This window comes from Zingiber officinale, chromosome 7B, assembly GCF_018446385.1.
Source record: "Zingiber officinale cultivar Zhangliang chromosome 7B, Zo_v1.1, whole genome shotgun sequence".
Lineage (NCBI taxonomy): Eukaryota > Viridiplantae > Streptophyta > Magnoliopsida > Zingiberales > Zingiberaceae > Zingiber > Zingiber officinale.
In genome coordinates this window covers 119089873-119104591 of record NC_055999.1, presented here as the reverse complement: position 1 = coordinate 119104591, position 14719 = coordinate 119089873, and the positions used below count along the sequence as shown (strand labels likewise).

General features: G+C 37.1%; 2 protein-coding genes and 1 pseudogene across 2 annotated transcripts; 2 read left to right on the top strand and 1 right to left on the bottom strand.

Annotated features, from left to right (window-relative positions):
- Nucleotides 1-2500: 2500 nt before the first annotated feature.
- Nucleotides 2501-3114, bottom strand: LOC122004833 (non-specific lipid-transfer protein P5-like). Its single transcript, XM_042559652.1, has 2 exons — nt 2759-3114; nt 2501-2693 (listed from the first exon to the last, which is right to left on the bottom strand). Exons 1-2 carry the CDS (start codon nt 3106-3108, stop codon nt 2645-2647), a joined length of 399 nt encoding a protein of 132 aa, XP_042415586.1. The 5' UTR covers nt 3109-3114; the 3' UTR covers nt 2501-2644.
- A 4125-nt stretch (nt 3115-7239) lies between these two features.
- On the top strand, nt 7240-9847 carry LOC122004747 (annotated as a pseudogene).
- A 1698-nt stretch (nt 9848-11545) lies between these two features.
- On the top strand, nt 11546-13685 carry LOC122007255 (BEL1-like homeodomain protein 9). Its single transcript, XM_042563085.1, has 4 exons — nt 11546-12196; nt 12436-12812; nt 12921-12981; nt 13083-13685. Exons 1-4 carry the CDS (start codon nt 11765-11767, stop codon nt 13434-13436), a joined length of 1224 nt encoding a protein of 407 aa, XP_042419019.1. The 5' UTR covers nt 11546-11764; the 3' UTR covers nt 13437-13685.
- Nucleotides 13686-14719: the final 1034 nt, after the last annotated feature.

Genomic DNA, 14719 nt, shown 5'->3' with positions numbered 1-14719 from the left:
GAGCTCGAGCTGGATCGTGATTTTAGCATATTTGCACAAGCACCAGCACGGCGAAGACCGAATCATGTGAGGCTTAACGAGAACCTTCTCAGTTAAAATTGTTTAAGGTTCATACCAAAATTATTTTAAATTTGTTAAAATCATTTTAAAATAATTATATAATTATAGTATCTATTTAGGGAGTTGCTACAATATCTGTAAGTGGTAAAAAGAGGATGAGGTAAATCACGATTATTAGGAGTCAAATAGATGGGAGATCAGTTATACATTTGGTAAGGATTTATGTTCCGTCAATTCCGAGGCTCGACCTCTCAATCTCAAGTGGTAAATCTTTATCTATTTATCATCTTAGTTATGATTATAGCCCTAGCCCCGATGTTCGACCTCTCAAGTCTCGAGTCTCGACCTCAAATGATAAATCTTCATTTACTTACCAACTTAACTATACCCATGGGGCTATACTATTATATATGTATCTATAACACAGAAGTTAATTATTAATGTCTATAACTAATATTCGTAGTTATTTAAATAGTATTAAAGTATGCGTAAACACGAGATTTATCCACCATCATCTAATATCTATGTATCTATATATCCGTGGAAGTGATATTAATGCTATGTTTACTCTAGAGTGTGGATGAGGAAAAGAAAGGAATCAACGATAGAAAGTTATCTTTGGAGGAAGAGAAAAGAAAGGGTGAAGAAATCTTTTCCTTTGTACACTTGTTTACCTTAATAAAAGAAGGTGAATACTTATGATGTAATTTTGTAAATAAAAAAGGGTGCATGTGTCATTTTTTTTGGTACATAGTGTAATTTTGTGAGTTAAAAAGGCTACATGTGTTATTTTTTTTGGTATATGGTGTAATTTTGTGAATGCAAAAGGGGTACATGCGTCATTTTTTTTTCCATCCACGGCTTTCCGTCCGATTTTGAGGTGATTGATTTTGGCTCCAAAATTATCCGCTGAGGGATTGCGTTACTTTTCCTTCGAAAAATTTTAATGAAGTAAACGACGGAAACTTTTCCACCGTGAAAACTTTTCCTTAATTTTGCTTTCCACTCTCCCAAGTAAATAGAGCCTAAGAGTCCGTTAAGAGATTTACCCCTTTTTTGAAAATAGCAATGAAGTAATAATATTTTTAAAATAAATAATATAATAGGGGCATCTTTTGATTTTTTTTTTTTTTTTAAAGCATCCTTTCTCTATACATAATTTGAAGCGCACGCTTTGATTTCTATCCTTTTGTAAATATATATAAAAAATTCTAATATCCAAATAATCTGATTTGAAGTTTTGAGTTTAAAATTTTTTATACATTTAATTTTTTTAGTTTTTGAATTGAGAAAATTCCATTTTTAAATACTACATTTTACCTCCCATAATCTACAAACTAGAATAAGTTATCCCTTCTTTCAACATAGCTTGATTTTATAAATTATACAGGAGTAAATTTTAATATCTTAATATAAAAAAGGTAAAATAAAAATTAGGTAAAATATGAGGAGTAAAATGAAACTTTTTCTCTTGAATCGTTTTTGTTTTTATTTTTATTTTTATTTTTATTTTTATTTTGTTTTAATAAACTTAGAAGACGAACCGTGCCAACGGCCGAAAACCTCTTTGCTTCGAACCTTCTATTGACGTTATTTAATTATACATTTTTGTCTTAGGCCAATAGTGCTGTAGTAAGATATTCAGATTGTCATTTAAATATCCGCGATTTAAACCCCCACTACGATATATTTATAGAAATTTTTTCTCCAAATGAATGGCGTAACCAAAGGATACTGGACTTCGATCTTGGACGGCGGAGGAAACCCGATTGCTCACCTTACATGTTAGGAAAATTTTACAATTTCTACCTCCATCCTTTTTATTATTTTCTTCCTATTGATTGTGAGATTCATCTCCTCTGCGAGATTATTTTTGCAAGCATGATATTATCTCGTGATTTTGAACGTCCAAACATAATTAAGATGAAAATTTCCGATTGATTTTCAACTGTTGGGGGAACAAAAGTTCATCATTGTTCATATTTGCCTTTTTACTGTCATCATTTTTAAATCCACAGTTCGCAGCCCTTTGTGTTGCCTGACTATGCTACTGTGGTTTATGAAATTAACAACTCTTATTCGGAAGCTTATTATCGAAGTTGTCATTCAACTTATCATGTGCTGAGATGCCAGACCAACTATGTTGTTGATTTCTGTGCAGCGGTCTCACGTCCAATTATTCAGTAGTTTGGGATGGATTTGCATATAATATAATCAATTGTTCATGAGATTATCCGAAGTTGGTCCATGAGATTATCCAAATGCGCTCTCCTCCGGCGCCGACAACTATGATCGCCGCGGTGAGCATAGTGAGAGGCGCTCCTGTCTCCGGCCACCGCGGTGGCAAGCCGAGAACACTCATAGAGGTTGAGAAGGAGGAGATCATTATACACTGAACCAACACACATTTTTTTTTAAAAAAAAAAGCCAAATTCGGTAATCCTTTATTTATTGCATTGTGTTTATAAACTTATATATATATATATTTGTTCTTCAGTTCAACATTAAAATGAACAGAGAGTCCTGTTCTTGCTCCAGATTCAAATCCTTTTTATTCGTCAAGTGGATCGCTGGGTTCGTGATCTTAAAGGTGTTCCTCCTCGGCTTCAGTCCCAACCGCCGCCGCTTTAATCCTGCAAAGGAAGAAATCGATTAGAGCGATCTGAACTGAGTTGTTGTGGATTGATTTGTGGCTTACGCGTCGCAGTTGATGTGGGGGGTGAAGTTGAACGGGGCGTCGACGTGGCAGCGGCCGGGGAGGGCGGCGACGCGGCCGTAGTCGATGTCGGGCATCTTGACGGCGGCGTCCTGGAAACACTTGCAGGCGGTGACGCGGTCGGCGCGGGTGATCATCAGGCCGACCATGAACTTCAAGCCTTTGCAGCACGGCACCGGCACCGGCGCCGAGGGTCCATGCCCCGTGATGTACGACGTGCAGGGGAGGATCGGATGCAGGAAGGTGGTGCAAGGAGGCGGGCCTGCGTGGACGGCGGCGACGGCGGCCACTGCGAGAGCTACGGCGAGGAGGCTGGCGGCGAGGGGAGACATTTTCGATCGATGCGTGGAGAGATGCGAGTGGAGGGTGTGGCAGTGGCGTTTGTTATATAGAACGGTGGCGGTGGTGGTGGTGGAGGCGTGGAAGAAGAGGATTCCGGTGCGTCATGCTCATGCCAAGGGAGTGCGCGGCGGTAACCGCGTGATCGGTTGGAGTTTGGCGCAAGGAATTCAAAAACCAACACTTAATAAATATATAAATAATTAAATAATTGAATAATTTTCACGAGCAGGTGCAAATGGTTCATACATGACATTGTCGCGTATAGTCTGGGTTGATTTTCAGTTAGGGCAGAATGTTCCACTGATGGTCTCTCGCATTTGTTGCCACGATTGATTATAGATTGATCTCATCATTTATTTCTCTAAGTATAATTTCTCTTCGTATAATATAGGTACAGACTATGAGCAGTGTCCAGAATGAATACTGATCGTGTTCAAAAGTTTAACAAGATGATTAGTTATGAACGTAGTTCGACTGTTGATCGGATGAAGATTCTGCATTATTTTGTAATATAGTAAGCGTTAGTGTCAGGTCAGGGAAGAAATTTCATCGTTGACCCTCCGACGCTTAAGTTAATACTCAATTCGGAAGAAGAGAATAGTAGAAGCAAACAGAAACAGAGAGCGTGTAAAATAATGGAGCATCGTATATCTCCGATTGTAGATGGAAATCACCTTTTATAATGTCATTGTAGCGTCTATACATGACCCCACAGGTCATTCGAGTTAGTATGTGGTGGGATGTTTGCCACATGAGGTCACAGAGTCGAAACTCGGGGTAGTCGGGGCGTAAATCCCCCGTCCCTGTGCAACTCACCTCACCTGCCACATGCTCGCTCAGGATGTTGTGATTTACCTGCCTCGTGATGGCCTTGGGTCGGGTGCGACGAGGGCGCTGGGGGCGAGCGATTTCACCTTTTGCCACATTGTAGCGTTTATACACATGAGGTGTCCTCTTGTGACGGTCTAATGGCTAGCACATGAGGTGTTGTCATTATGAGGTCTGAGTTCAAATTTCGACAAAGTCTAGGTAAATTCCTCCCTTATGTGCTAGTCACTATTCCAAAGGCTAGTGGTCGTTTGTGATTTATCTCCTCCGCGTTGACCTTGGGATGGGTTGGCGGTAGGGGTGATAACGGATCAGATTGGTTCGGTTATTGGGGTAAAAAACTATCCGGCCCTACTAGATCAGATAATGTAAAATCGGGACCTACATCCGGCCCTATATCCGGCGGTTCTTATGTTTCAGATATCCGACGGGTTATCAGTTATTTCGATATCCGACCCTATATCCAATGAAATATAAAATATAAATATAAATATAAATATAACAAAAAAAATAATTTTTTTAAAAATGATAATAGACATTACTCATTACACGTTATAACAGCTAATCGAAAATAATTATTACAACATGTAGCAGCTTATCGACAGTAGTTGCTACAACGTGTAACAGCTTATCAACATTAGTTGCTACAAGTAGGGATGATCGGATCGGGTTGGTTCGATTATTGGGATAAAAAACTATCCGACCCTACTAGATCAGATAATGCAATATTAGGACCCTACATCCGACCCTATATCCGGCGGATTATTTTTTTCGGTTCGGATCGGGACGGTATAAGCGGGTTGGTCGGTTTGGCGGATTGACTGCTCACCCCTAGTTGGCGGAGACGCTGGGGGCTATTCGCCTTTTACCATCATTGTAGTGCCTATACACGGATCTTAAAGCATATATACGTTTTCCAAAGTCTTCATAAGAAAAGATAAGTCGAAAAGTGTCTCTAATATCTTTCCTTAAGCGAGCACGTAAGTTGTCGGCAACACAAACTTCTAACTCGGTCGGTGGATCGCCAGCTTGTCCTTACGGAATGCGGTTAGCTGTTCGTTCTTCACTCGACCTTCATTTTATCGCAAAGTCATATGTCCGATCAACCTTTAGATCCGATCGGATAGGTAATATGTCAGACGAAACCTTGTTTGTTTGTTTGTTGGGAAGGATGGTTGATCGACCATCCTCCCTGCACGGCTAAGACAATTGGTTATGTTACTCAATACCTAAGTCGAAATAGGAGGATTGTCCAGACGAGTACTCACACAGACCAGCCCTATGGCCAATTTACTTTGGACACATTACTAATATTGTTGATATCTTTGACTTCTTGACTTTGATAACTACCTTAGTCGATCTTTCCCATTTAGACCTATTATTTGGGGGTTTATTTTAATCGTCGTATCAAATATAATAGAGATGGTGAATTATTCATGAATAAAGTTCATTAACAAAGTTTGTGAAGATGGGGAAAAAAATGTATATTATTAAATTTAATAATCAATTTGATAAGTTTTAAAATTTTAAATAATCAAATAACCTTAAATTCCTAGTAAACCAATCTAATTCAAATCAACCAAGCTCAAATTAATAAAATAAATAAATCAAACTTAAATAATTATTTAAATTGTTTAATTCATTTTAGACTCCGTTTTACTTAACTCGATTATTCTTATAAAATAAACTTGAATATAATACATTTAACTCAATTTGACTCATTATCCGTCCATAAATTTATGTTTTAGCCCTAACTTGCACGACTCATGAGTTATGAGTTGAGTTTAGTTCTTCATTAACTCTACTATAAACCCTTTTATGAATATATAAAAATTTAATATCCAAATAATCGGATTTGAAGCTTTCAGTTTAAAATTCTTTGAGACATTTAAATTTTAGGGTTAATAACTTTAAGCCCCCCTTATTTTCATAGCAAATTGTATTTTGCTCCCCTCTATTTAAAAAATTACACTTAACCCCCCTTTGACATGAAGTAAAAAGACAAAAAAAAATGATTAAAATAACCCTAACCTAAATCGACTTTAGAACAAAATGAAAAAAAAAAAAAAAAAATCCCACAAGACCGTTGAAAGCTTAACCTTAACCAAATATGATTTATATATAGGCCCAAAATTTCACTTATTCTTAGAAAAATTATCCTCACAAAATTCATGTATGCACCAGTATAAACAACAGAAAAACAACAACTCTGAAAGCGATAATCAGTCAAAAACTCATTTTACCAAATAAAAAAGTGTCAAAATTCAAAATTAATGAATCAAAATTAAATGAAGATGGAACAAAATTTATCATTAAAAATTAAAATGAAGACCCTTTGACGATTTAGAAAAAAAAATCACTCTTTTAATTTTTGTCCAAAAGTAAATTTTCATTTCAAAGCGGCTAAAAATACTTTTCGTTTCAAAAGGGTGCTGCTTTGAAATGAAAATTTACTTTTGGGCAAAAATTAAAAGGGTGATTTTTTTCTAAATCATAAATGGTTTTCATTTTGATTTTTAATTATAAACTTTGTTCTATCTTCATTTAATTTTGATTCATTAATTTAGAATTTAGAGTTACTGTTTTTCTCTTGTTTATGTAGTGCATATATGAATTTTATGAGGATACTTTTTGTAGGAACAAGTAAAATTTTGGACTTATATATAAATCAGGTTGGGTTAAAGTTAAACTTTCAATGATTTTGTGGGATTTTTTTATTTTTCTTTTAGAAGTCTGATTTAGTTTAGGGTTATTTTGATCATTTATATTTTTTTCCCTTTTTACTTCATGTTAAGGTGAGTGTAGTTTTTTAAATAGAGGGGGGACAAAATGCAACTTGCTATAAAATTCAGGGGGCTTAAAGTTATTAACCCTAAATTTTATAGTCTTTGAATTGAGAAAATTCCATTTTTGCCTCTCATTTTTTTTTCACTTTCTCATTTTCTATCCACAATTTAAAATATTACATTTGACCTCCTATAATCTACAAAACAGAATAAGGCATCCCTTACTTCAACATAGCTCTATTTTATAAACTATAGAGGAGTAAATTTTAATATCTTAAAATAGAAAAGGCAAAATTAAAATAAGTAAACTATGAGATGTAAAATGAAGATTTTTCTCTTGAATCGGTTTTTTTATAACAAACTTCGACCGAACCGTGCCGAAGGCCGACACCTGTTCCTTCGAACCTTCTATTGATTTGGGTGGATTGATTTGATCCCTTGGACGGCGGACAAAACCGATCGCGAGTCCTCGAAGACTTCTTCTTGACTCAGACGGCCTCCGACTCCATGGCCTACCGGCGGCGTATGCTTCTCAAAGTCATCATCCTCGGGGACAGCGGGAGATTTCCATCTCGTTCACCAGCAAAAAGTACCTTACACACACATATGCTGCTTTTGTGTAATTGTCTTCTTTGTTAGGGTTGGGAAGACATCGCTGATGAATCAGCGTGCTCTAAACCGCTTTACGCATTTTTTTAAACTTAGTTTTGGACAGAAAGTTAGTTCTTTTGGTGGAATTATACATCTATGTTGCGGTAATTTGGGATTGGATGGTATTTGGTATTGGTTAGATATGTGAACCAGAAGTTCAGCAACCAGTACAAAGACACCATATTTCTTGACCAAAGAAGTTCAGATCGATGATAGATTGTTCACTTTACAGGTTAGGAAAATTTTACAATTGCAGCTTTCTGTGATCCTCCTTTTTCCATCCTTTTTATGATTTTCTTCCTGTTGATTGTGAAGTTCATGTTCTCTGCGAGATTATTTTTAATGGTGCATTTTTTTAAGTGAGTGAAAGTTAAGTAGTTGTGGGTGTTAACTAGTTGTTGATCTACTGCGTTGCAGTCATAATCTTGATCAAGTTGTTTGGTTATTCATTGAATTTTACCTCTGTATGCATGATATTATCTCGTGCTTTGAATGACCGATGGATCATAAAGATGAAATTTTCCGATTGTTTTTTGGTTCGTGAACACAAGCTCATCATTGTTGATATTCTCCTTTTTACTGCCATCATTTTTAAAGCCATAGTTCCCAGACCTTTGATTTGGATTGCCTGACTATGCTACTGAGATTTATGAAATTGACAACTCTTATTCAGAAGCTTATTATCGAAGTTGCCGATCAACTTATTACGCGATCAGATGCCAGACCAACTATGTTGTTTAATTTCTGTGCAGCGGTCAAATAATCAATTCTTCTTCTATTTTTCTCTATGTTTGTACAAGGAGTTTTCATAGATTCTCTTTGGGTAGATAGGATATGCCTTATTGAAGACATTTTATTGATCAATGCAATGTGGAAGAGAATTAAAAGTTTCAGAAACATCCCTAGTATTTCCTACATACCTTACGATATAGGATATAGCGAGTGTTAATTGTTCTATAATGAATTAAATCAGGATTTGACTAAATTTGTTTTCACTTTATAGTAATTTGTTTTCCCACATAAACCTTTTGCAGTTTCTGACTTATAATGGCATGTATTTTTGGATTTATGGAGGTGTTAGTCACTTGTCTAGCTATACATATCAGATAGTCTTACAGTCTCATGCAAGGTGACTAGATTAGATAATCTTGAGGACTTTGGCAATTGTTCTATCATTTTCCAGGAAAAAGTCATTGTTCATTGTGTAATATTTATGGTTTAAGAGAACGCTTTTACATTCTTAGAACAAACTGGTGAAAGTACACTAATAATAATACAATTGATTAAGCTGCCATCATCTTGCTATAAACAAAGGTATAGAAGGCGATAATGTGAGTTCATATATCTTTCTTTTTTACATTTTGGTTCTCTGCAGTGGGTTATGCTTCAGGTTCTACTAAATTTGTAGAACTTACAAAGAAGTTTGCCCTTAAAAATTTGATTGTTTAGGTTTAATAGTTCCTGTAAGCTCATTACTTGATGTTTTCATCTTTAGATATGGGACACAGCAGGGCAGGAAAGGTTTCAAAGCCTTGGTGTGGCTTTCTACCGCGGAGCTGATTGCTGTGTCCTTGTCTACGATGTTAATGCCATGAAATCATTTGATAACTTGAACAATTGGCGGGAGGAATTTCTCATTCAGGTAGATTATGTTTGACCCTCTTCGGAGATTCACCGCGAGATAAAAGAGGAAATGAAATGCTGGTTATGTTACTTCTGTGGTTACCTCATTTTCAGGCTAGTCCATCAGACCCCGATAACTTTCCTTTCATAGTGTTGGGTAACCAGATTGATTTTGATGGTGGAAACAACCGAGTGGTAAGATACAATATGTGAACCTTTTATGGGTCTTTTGACTGAAAAGCTCAATGATAAAGCATGATTACATGGATTCGTATATAAAAAAAACCTTCTAAGCATGTTTAACATGCTTCTTTCAATCTCTTACTTTCAGGTCTCGGAGAAGAAAGCTAAGGCCTGGTGTGCGTTGAAATAGCTTGAGATATCTGATGTAGACATGGAAGCGACAGAATAGCTTGAGATATCTGATGTATGCTATCTCGAACCGCTTTTGTCAAAGAAGCCATCACTCGAGCTACCAACCTTCTATCATTGCCATTAAGGAAGACGACGAAGAGGAGCTACAAGATGCTCTACCGAGCAACGGAAAGCCACAGCAACCTTGGTTATGACTACTTTATATAAATAGAAGTTTTGAAGTCCCTTCCCTATGAAAGTTGAAACATTCTATTTGGAGCAACTCCAACTAGTCCCCTGCCTACATGTAGAGAATGTAGAGAATGGAGAGGCTGAGAGAGGAGGAAGGAAAACTTGCTTACCTCTCAAGAGAGATGAAAAAGAGTAGGAAGTGATAGATTAGTAGTTTATTTTTATAGTAATAAAATCTTAATGCACATTTTGTATTTTTCTTAGCTAAAAATTCAAAGGATGCGTTTTATTTTTATTATCGTAAAAAAGTCTCTTTTTTTTTTTAAAAAAAAAAAGATAGTCAATTTTCTGTTTTATTTAAAAATATTTTTATTTTAGCATTGTTATAGTAGTTATAATTATTATAAATAATTTTAATTAATTTACATTGTTAGCAATTATAGTTGAAGTTGCATTTTAATTAATATATATATATATATACTCCTTTAAATGACTTTTTTTTTTAAAAAAAAAATAGATAGTCCTTTAAATAAAGTCGCCCTTTTAATTTTTCCTCCTTTATGTTATAATAGGATAAAAATTAAAAGGACGCTACATCATAATTGCTGCCAAACTGTTTTCAAATGATTTTATAATTTAGGATTTATGGTTTATAATTTAAGATTTAAATTTAACTATTTTAAAGTGTTTTTTTTTAATTTAAAATTATTTTTATAAAGTTTAAATAATTTCAATGTAAAAAGAATATAGCAGCTAAATTCTAAACTAAATCTTAAATTTTAAAATCTCAAACTTTAAATTTTTAACTTTGAACAGTATCAAAATATTTTTTATCAACTTGATGAAAAATTATTTAAAATTTATTAAAATTATTTTAAATTAATCAACATCATTTTAAATAGTTATATTAGCTACTTAATAATTTTTACAATTGTAACAACTATAAAGTAATTTTTTATATATTATAGCAGCAATAACTAAGACTAACTACTATCATTGGAACTAAGAAACATTATTGTAGCAATTATTATGTAATTTTTATATATTATAGTAATTATTTACTAGTTTTTATATATTGCAGTAATTATTGGTAAAATTGTTTGAAACTTGCTATTAACAAAATAATCTTCCTCCTCAGTCCCTAAATGAAAACAAGTTTATTTTCACTCTCTACATGTACACTGTTCTTACATGTAACTTCCTAATACATATTGATTTATCTAATAAAAGGTGAGTTTGTTTCCACTTTCTACATATAGATTGTTCTTACATGTAACTTCCTAATTGATACTGATTTATCTAATTACCTTTTATTTTTTTAGGTACAAAAAATTTAAAAGAAAGTATAATTTTTCTAAATTCAGCACATTTAGACTAGAATCCAATATATTTTCTATCAAATTGAGCACGATTTTTTTTTTAGCATATCAATCAATTAACTTATAATGAATCGATTGGTCAATCGATACAGCCTAAATCAATTGGCCTGGTAAAAAAAAAATTGTACTCAATTTAGATGGAAAATATATTAGATTATCTTTAAATGATATTGAATTTAAGAGAAATTATATATATTTTTAGATTTTTTGTACTTATAAAAAATGAGGATTATTAAGTAAATTGATGTTGCTTATATTTGATTAGGGAGTGAGAATAAATATTTTCTGATTTAATTAATTACTTTTTATTTTTTTATAAGTATCAAAAGTTTAAAAATAAATATATTTTTTTTTTCTAAATTAAACATATTTAGATTAGAATTCAGTATAATTTAACACTTTTGTTTTTTTTTTTTTACCTAATTTAATATATCAAACTATGCTGGGGAAAATTGTATATATATGAAAAAAAAAAATCCCATATCGAATCCCGTCGACACGTAAAAAGTTGCGCTTGTCGCTTTGTCTGCGGTCTTATTCGCTCCTTGGTGCCTGCTCCTGTTCGTCATGTATTATACGTTCCCTTCCTCGCTACAGATCGCTCTACTCACTTACTCTTCTGAGAAAGGACGGCGGAGCTGAAAGCGGAATCGGCATCATCTCCACGCTCCATTTACGAATCCTTTCCCTTTTACCTTTCTCCATCGTCTCCCACGCCCATCCCTTTCCTTCCGTCTCTTTCCTGCGGAAAGTTGCTCAAGAGATATATAGAAAGGTGGGAGCTTTCTCCGATCTCGCCGCCTCCTGCGTTACCTTTTTTGCCAGAGAAAGATATGGCTTCTTCGTCGGCGGGGCTAAAAGCGGACAGGTTCCCCGGAGGCGCCGGGGAGGCGGATCAGGAACAGGGTCCGTTTCTGCGCCGCCCGCGGTTATGCTACCGCCACGTGCCTCAGCAGAGCCGGCTGGGGAAGCTCCGGTTCCCGCTAGAACAGAGCCGCCCGTTCTCGCTCTCTCTCGACTCGCCCCCGCCACCGCGGATCAGCCGGCCGGCGTTCGGCCCGTTCACCGGCTACGCCGCCGTGCTCGGCCGCTCCCGGTTTCTCGAGCCGGCGCGGAGGCTCCTCGAGGAGGTGTGCCGGGTGGGGCAGCAGCGACGGCGAGCAGGAGGCGGTGGGGAGGTGTCTTTGGCTGTGAACCCGGCGGAGGAATCGCCGCCGCCGCCGCCTGCCTCCCCTGTTTCACGGCTCGATTCCATGCTCGATGAGGTGAAATTTTTTTGTTCAAATATATCATTCCTCCAAGTAAACAAGGCCTTATTTTGAGTTAGATTGATGAAGAACATCAAGGCATTTGACCGATCTTAGGCCTTGTTCTTCAACTTATCTCTTAGATCACACTTGAATTCTTTAAGAAGATTTACCATGTTAGTTCTTCAAAAAGAATGTTAGATAGGATTTTCTTTGTTCTTTTCTTATCAATCTACCTTGTGATTATCGATTTGTAGGTCTATAGAAGATACAAGCAATACTCTCATCAGGCTCAAGCCGTCATTACTTCCTTCGAGTCCATTGCCGGATTGAACAATGCGGCTCCGTATGCCTCGATGGCTCTTGATGCCATGGCCAAGCACTTCCAATGCTTGAGGAATATCATATCCGGCCGACTTCATCAAGTGAACAATGCTCTGGATAGTGAAGGCATCGCCGGAGAACCGATCGCAAGCTCCATTCGACCGAACAGTAGCGGTGGTTACTTCCACCGGCCGACGAAAGTCCTCGCGGCCCCCTTCGCTCAACCGAACTTCTGGCGACCGCAAAGAGGGCTTCCTGAACGGGCAGTTGCTGTGCTGCGCGGTTGGCTCTTCGAACACTTTCTGCACCCGTGAGTCCTAGTTCTTATTCTTTGCTCAAACCAAACTGATCCAACTTTGCAAATGCATTTTAGAAACAACGGATCACATTTCTGCCGTGTTTTTGAAAAAATTTCTAGGTATCCAACTGATGTCGACAAGCAGAATTTGGCTAAAGAAACAGGATTGACCAGAAACCAGGTAACGAAATCCGACTCATGGAGTCGGTGAATTTTGGGAGATTTGGTGATGTTGTAGCTCAATTTGATGCATGATTCTAATGGTGGTTCTTTCTTCATCAGGTTTCCAACTGGTTCATAAACGCGAGAGTGCGACTATGGAAGCCGATGGTCGAGGAAGTACACACCTTGGAGATGCGCAAGAAGAGCAAGATATCGCAAAGTAACAGTAATAGTAGTAGCCGCCAAAATGATCACATTCAAAAGCCCTCTCTTAGCTCTACATCTTCCGGCCATGGCAATGGTGTCTTGCTTACATTAGGCCTCCATCGGAACGACGGGGTTCGTTTCTCGGAATCACTTCTCGGCCTGGAGGACCGCTGCGACGGCTACTTGTCAAGCGCGCTCGGTGACCATCACCCGGAACAAGCCGTCAAAGTCAGTGGCAATCGTTCGCTTCACGACTTCGTAGGGTGATTCAAAATTGTACTTGAGCTTGCCACAAGTTTAACAAGGATGATTATGCTCGCAGTCCGTCCCCGGTTACGTGAAGGGAGTATTGTCATTGTGTTCCATGTTCAAGTGACTGATAGCTTTTCTCTTTAGGTGAGTAAGTGTGTAGGAAGAAATAAGGCGGTTATCTATAAAATAAGGTCAACTTTTGAATGTGTATAATTGGTACTTTAGATATATTCGATAGATCAATTAGAAGGTTGGTTGTCTATTGATCTCGTTTGAAAATTGAGTGGATATAAATGATCAATAATAAGGCATGAACTTACATATACTATAAAGAGAGTAAACACGAATATCAGAGAAAATTAGGAGGGGTTTCTGGCGATGCTCTAGTTAAAACCGTAGCTCTCGTGAAAAATGGAGAATAAGATGAATAGCAAAATAGTAGTGTGGATGTGTATGCATGCAGGTGTGCCTCTTTGGCTAACAAAGAGAACTTGTTTTTATACTACCTTTCATAACCTCTGTAATAATGAGGCGTCAGAGAATATTAGTGTCAGAATATGCCGGGTAGTGAAAGATGTACAACAACCTTTCCCTAGGGAGAGGAATATTACGTTGCATGTATATGTCAGAGTAGTAGAATATTCTCTAATGAGTAGCCATTATTCTTTGATAGGTGGTTACGATTCTCTGACAAAGTTGTCTCCTAGAGGGAGTCTGATCGCCTTGGAGTTGACTGAGTTTATCTTGGGAGTCATACCCATAAGCAGTGGGGAGTTGAGCCCCGGAAGTCCGACAAACTCTAGGGCCGATCGTATTTACACTGTAAGTCATGCCCTGAGAAGTGGAGAGTTGAGCCCCCGAGATCCAACCGGTTCTGGGGCCGATCGGATTTATGTTGGGAGTTATGTCTATGAGAAGTGGAAAGCTAAGTCCCGGAGATCCGATCGACTCTGAAGCCGATCGAGTTTACACTGGGAGTCATGCCCATGAGAACTGAGGAGCTGAGCCCTGACAGTTCAACTAGTTCTAGGGACCGATAGGGTTTATGTTGGGAATAATGCCTATGAGAGTGGGGAGTTGAGCCCTAGAGATCCGATCGACTTTGGGGTCAACTAGATTTATGTTGGGAGTTATGCTCATAAGAAGTGGAAAGCTAAGTCCTAGGGGTCTAATTGACTCTAGGATCGATCGGATTTATGCTAGGAGCCACACTTATGAAAAATGAAAAACTGAGCCTCGAAAATCCGACCGGCTCTAAAATCAATCTAATTTATATTGAAACTCATATCTATGAGAAA

Coding starts and splice junctions, on each gene's coding strand:
- LOC122007255 (XM_042563085.1), top strand. CDS start 11,765: ATGGCTTCTTCGTCGGCGGGGCTAAAAGCGGACAGGTTCCCCGGAGGC. Junction 12,813..12,920: donor TTCGAACACTTTCTGCACCC/GTGAGTCCTAGT, acceptor AAAAATTTCTAG/GTATCCAACTGATGTCGACA. Junction 12,982..13,082: donor CAGGATTGACCAGAAACCAG/GTAACGAAATCC, acceptor TTTCTTCATCAG/GTTTCCAACTGGTTCATAAA.
- LOC122004833 (XM_042559652.1), bottom strand. CDS start 3,108: ATGTCTCCCCTCGCCGCCAGCCTCCTCGCCGTAGCTCTCGCAGTGGCC. Junction 2,694..2,758: donor CCCCACATCAACTGCGACGC/GTAAGCCACAAA, acceptor CTTCCTTTGCAG/GATTAAAGCGGCGGCGGTTG.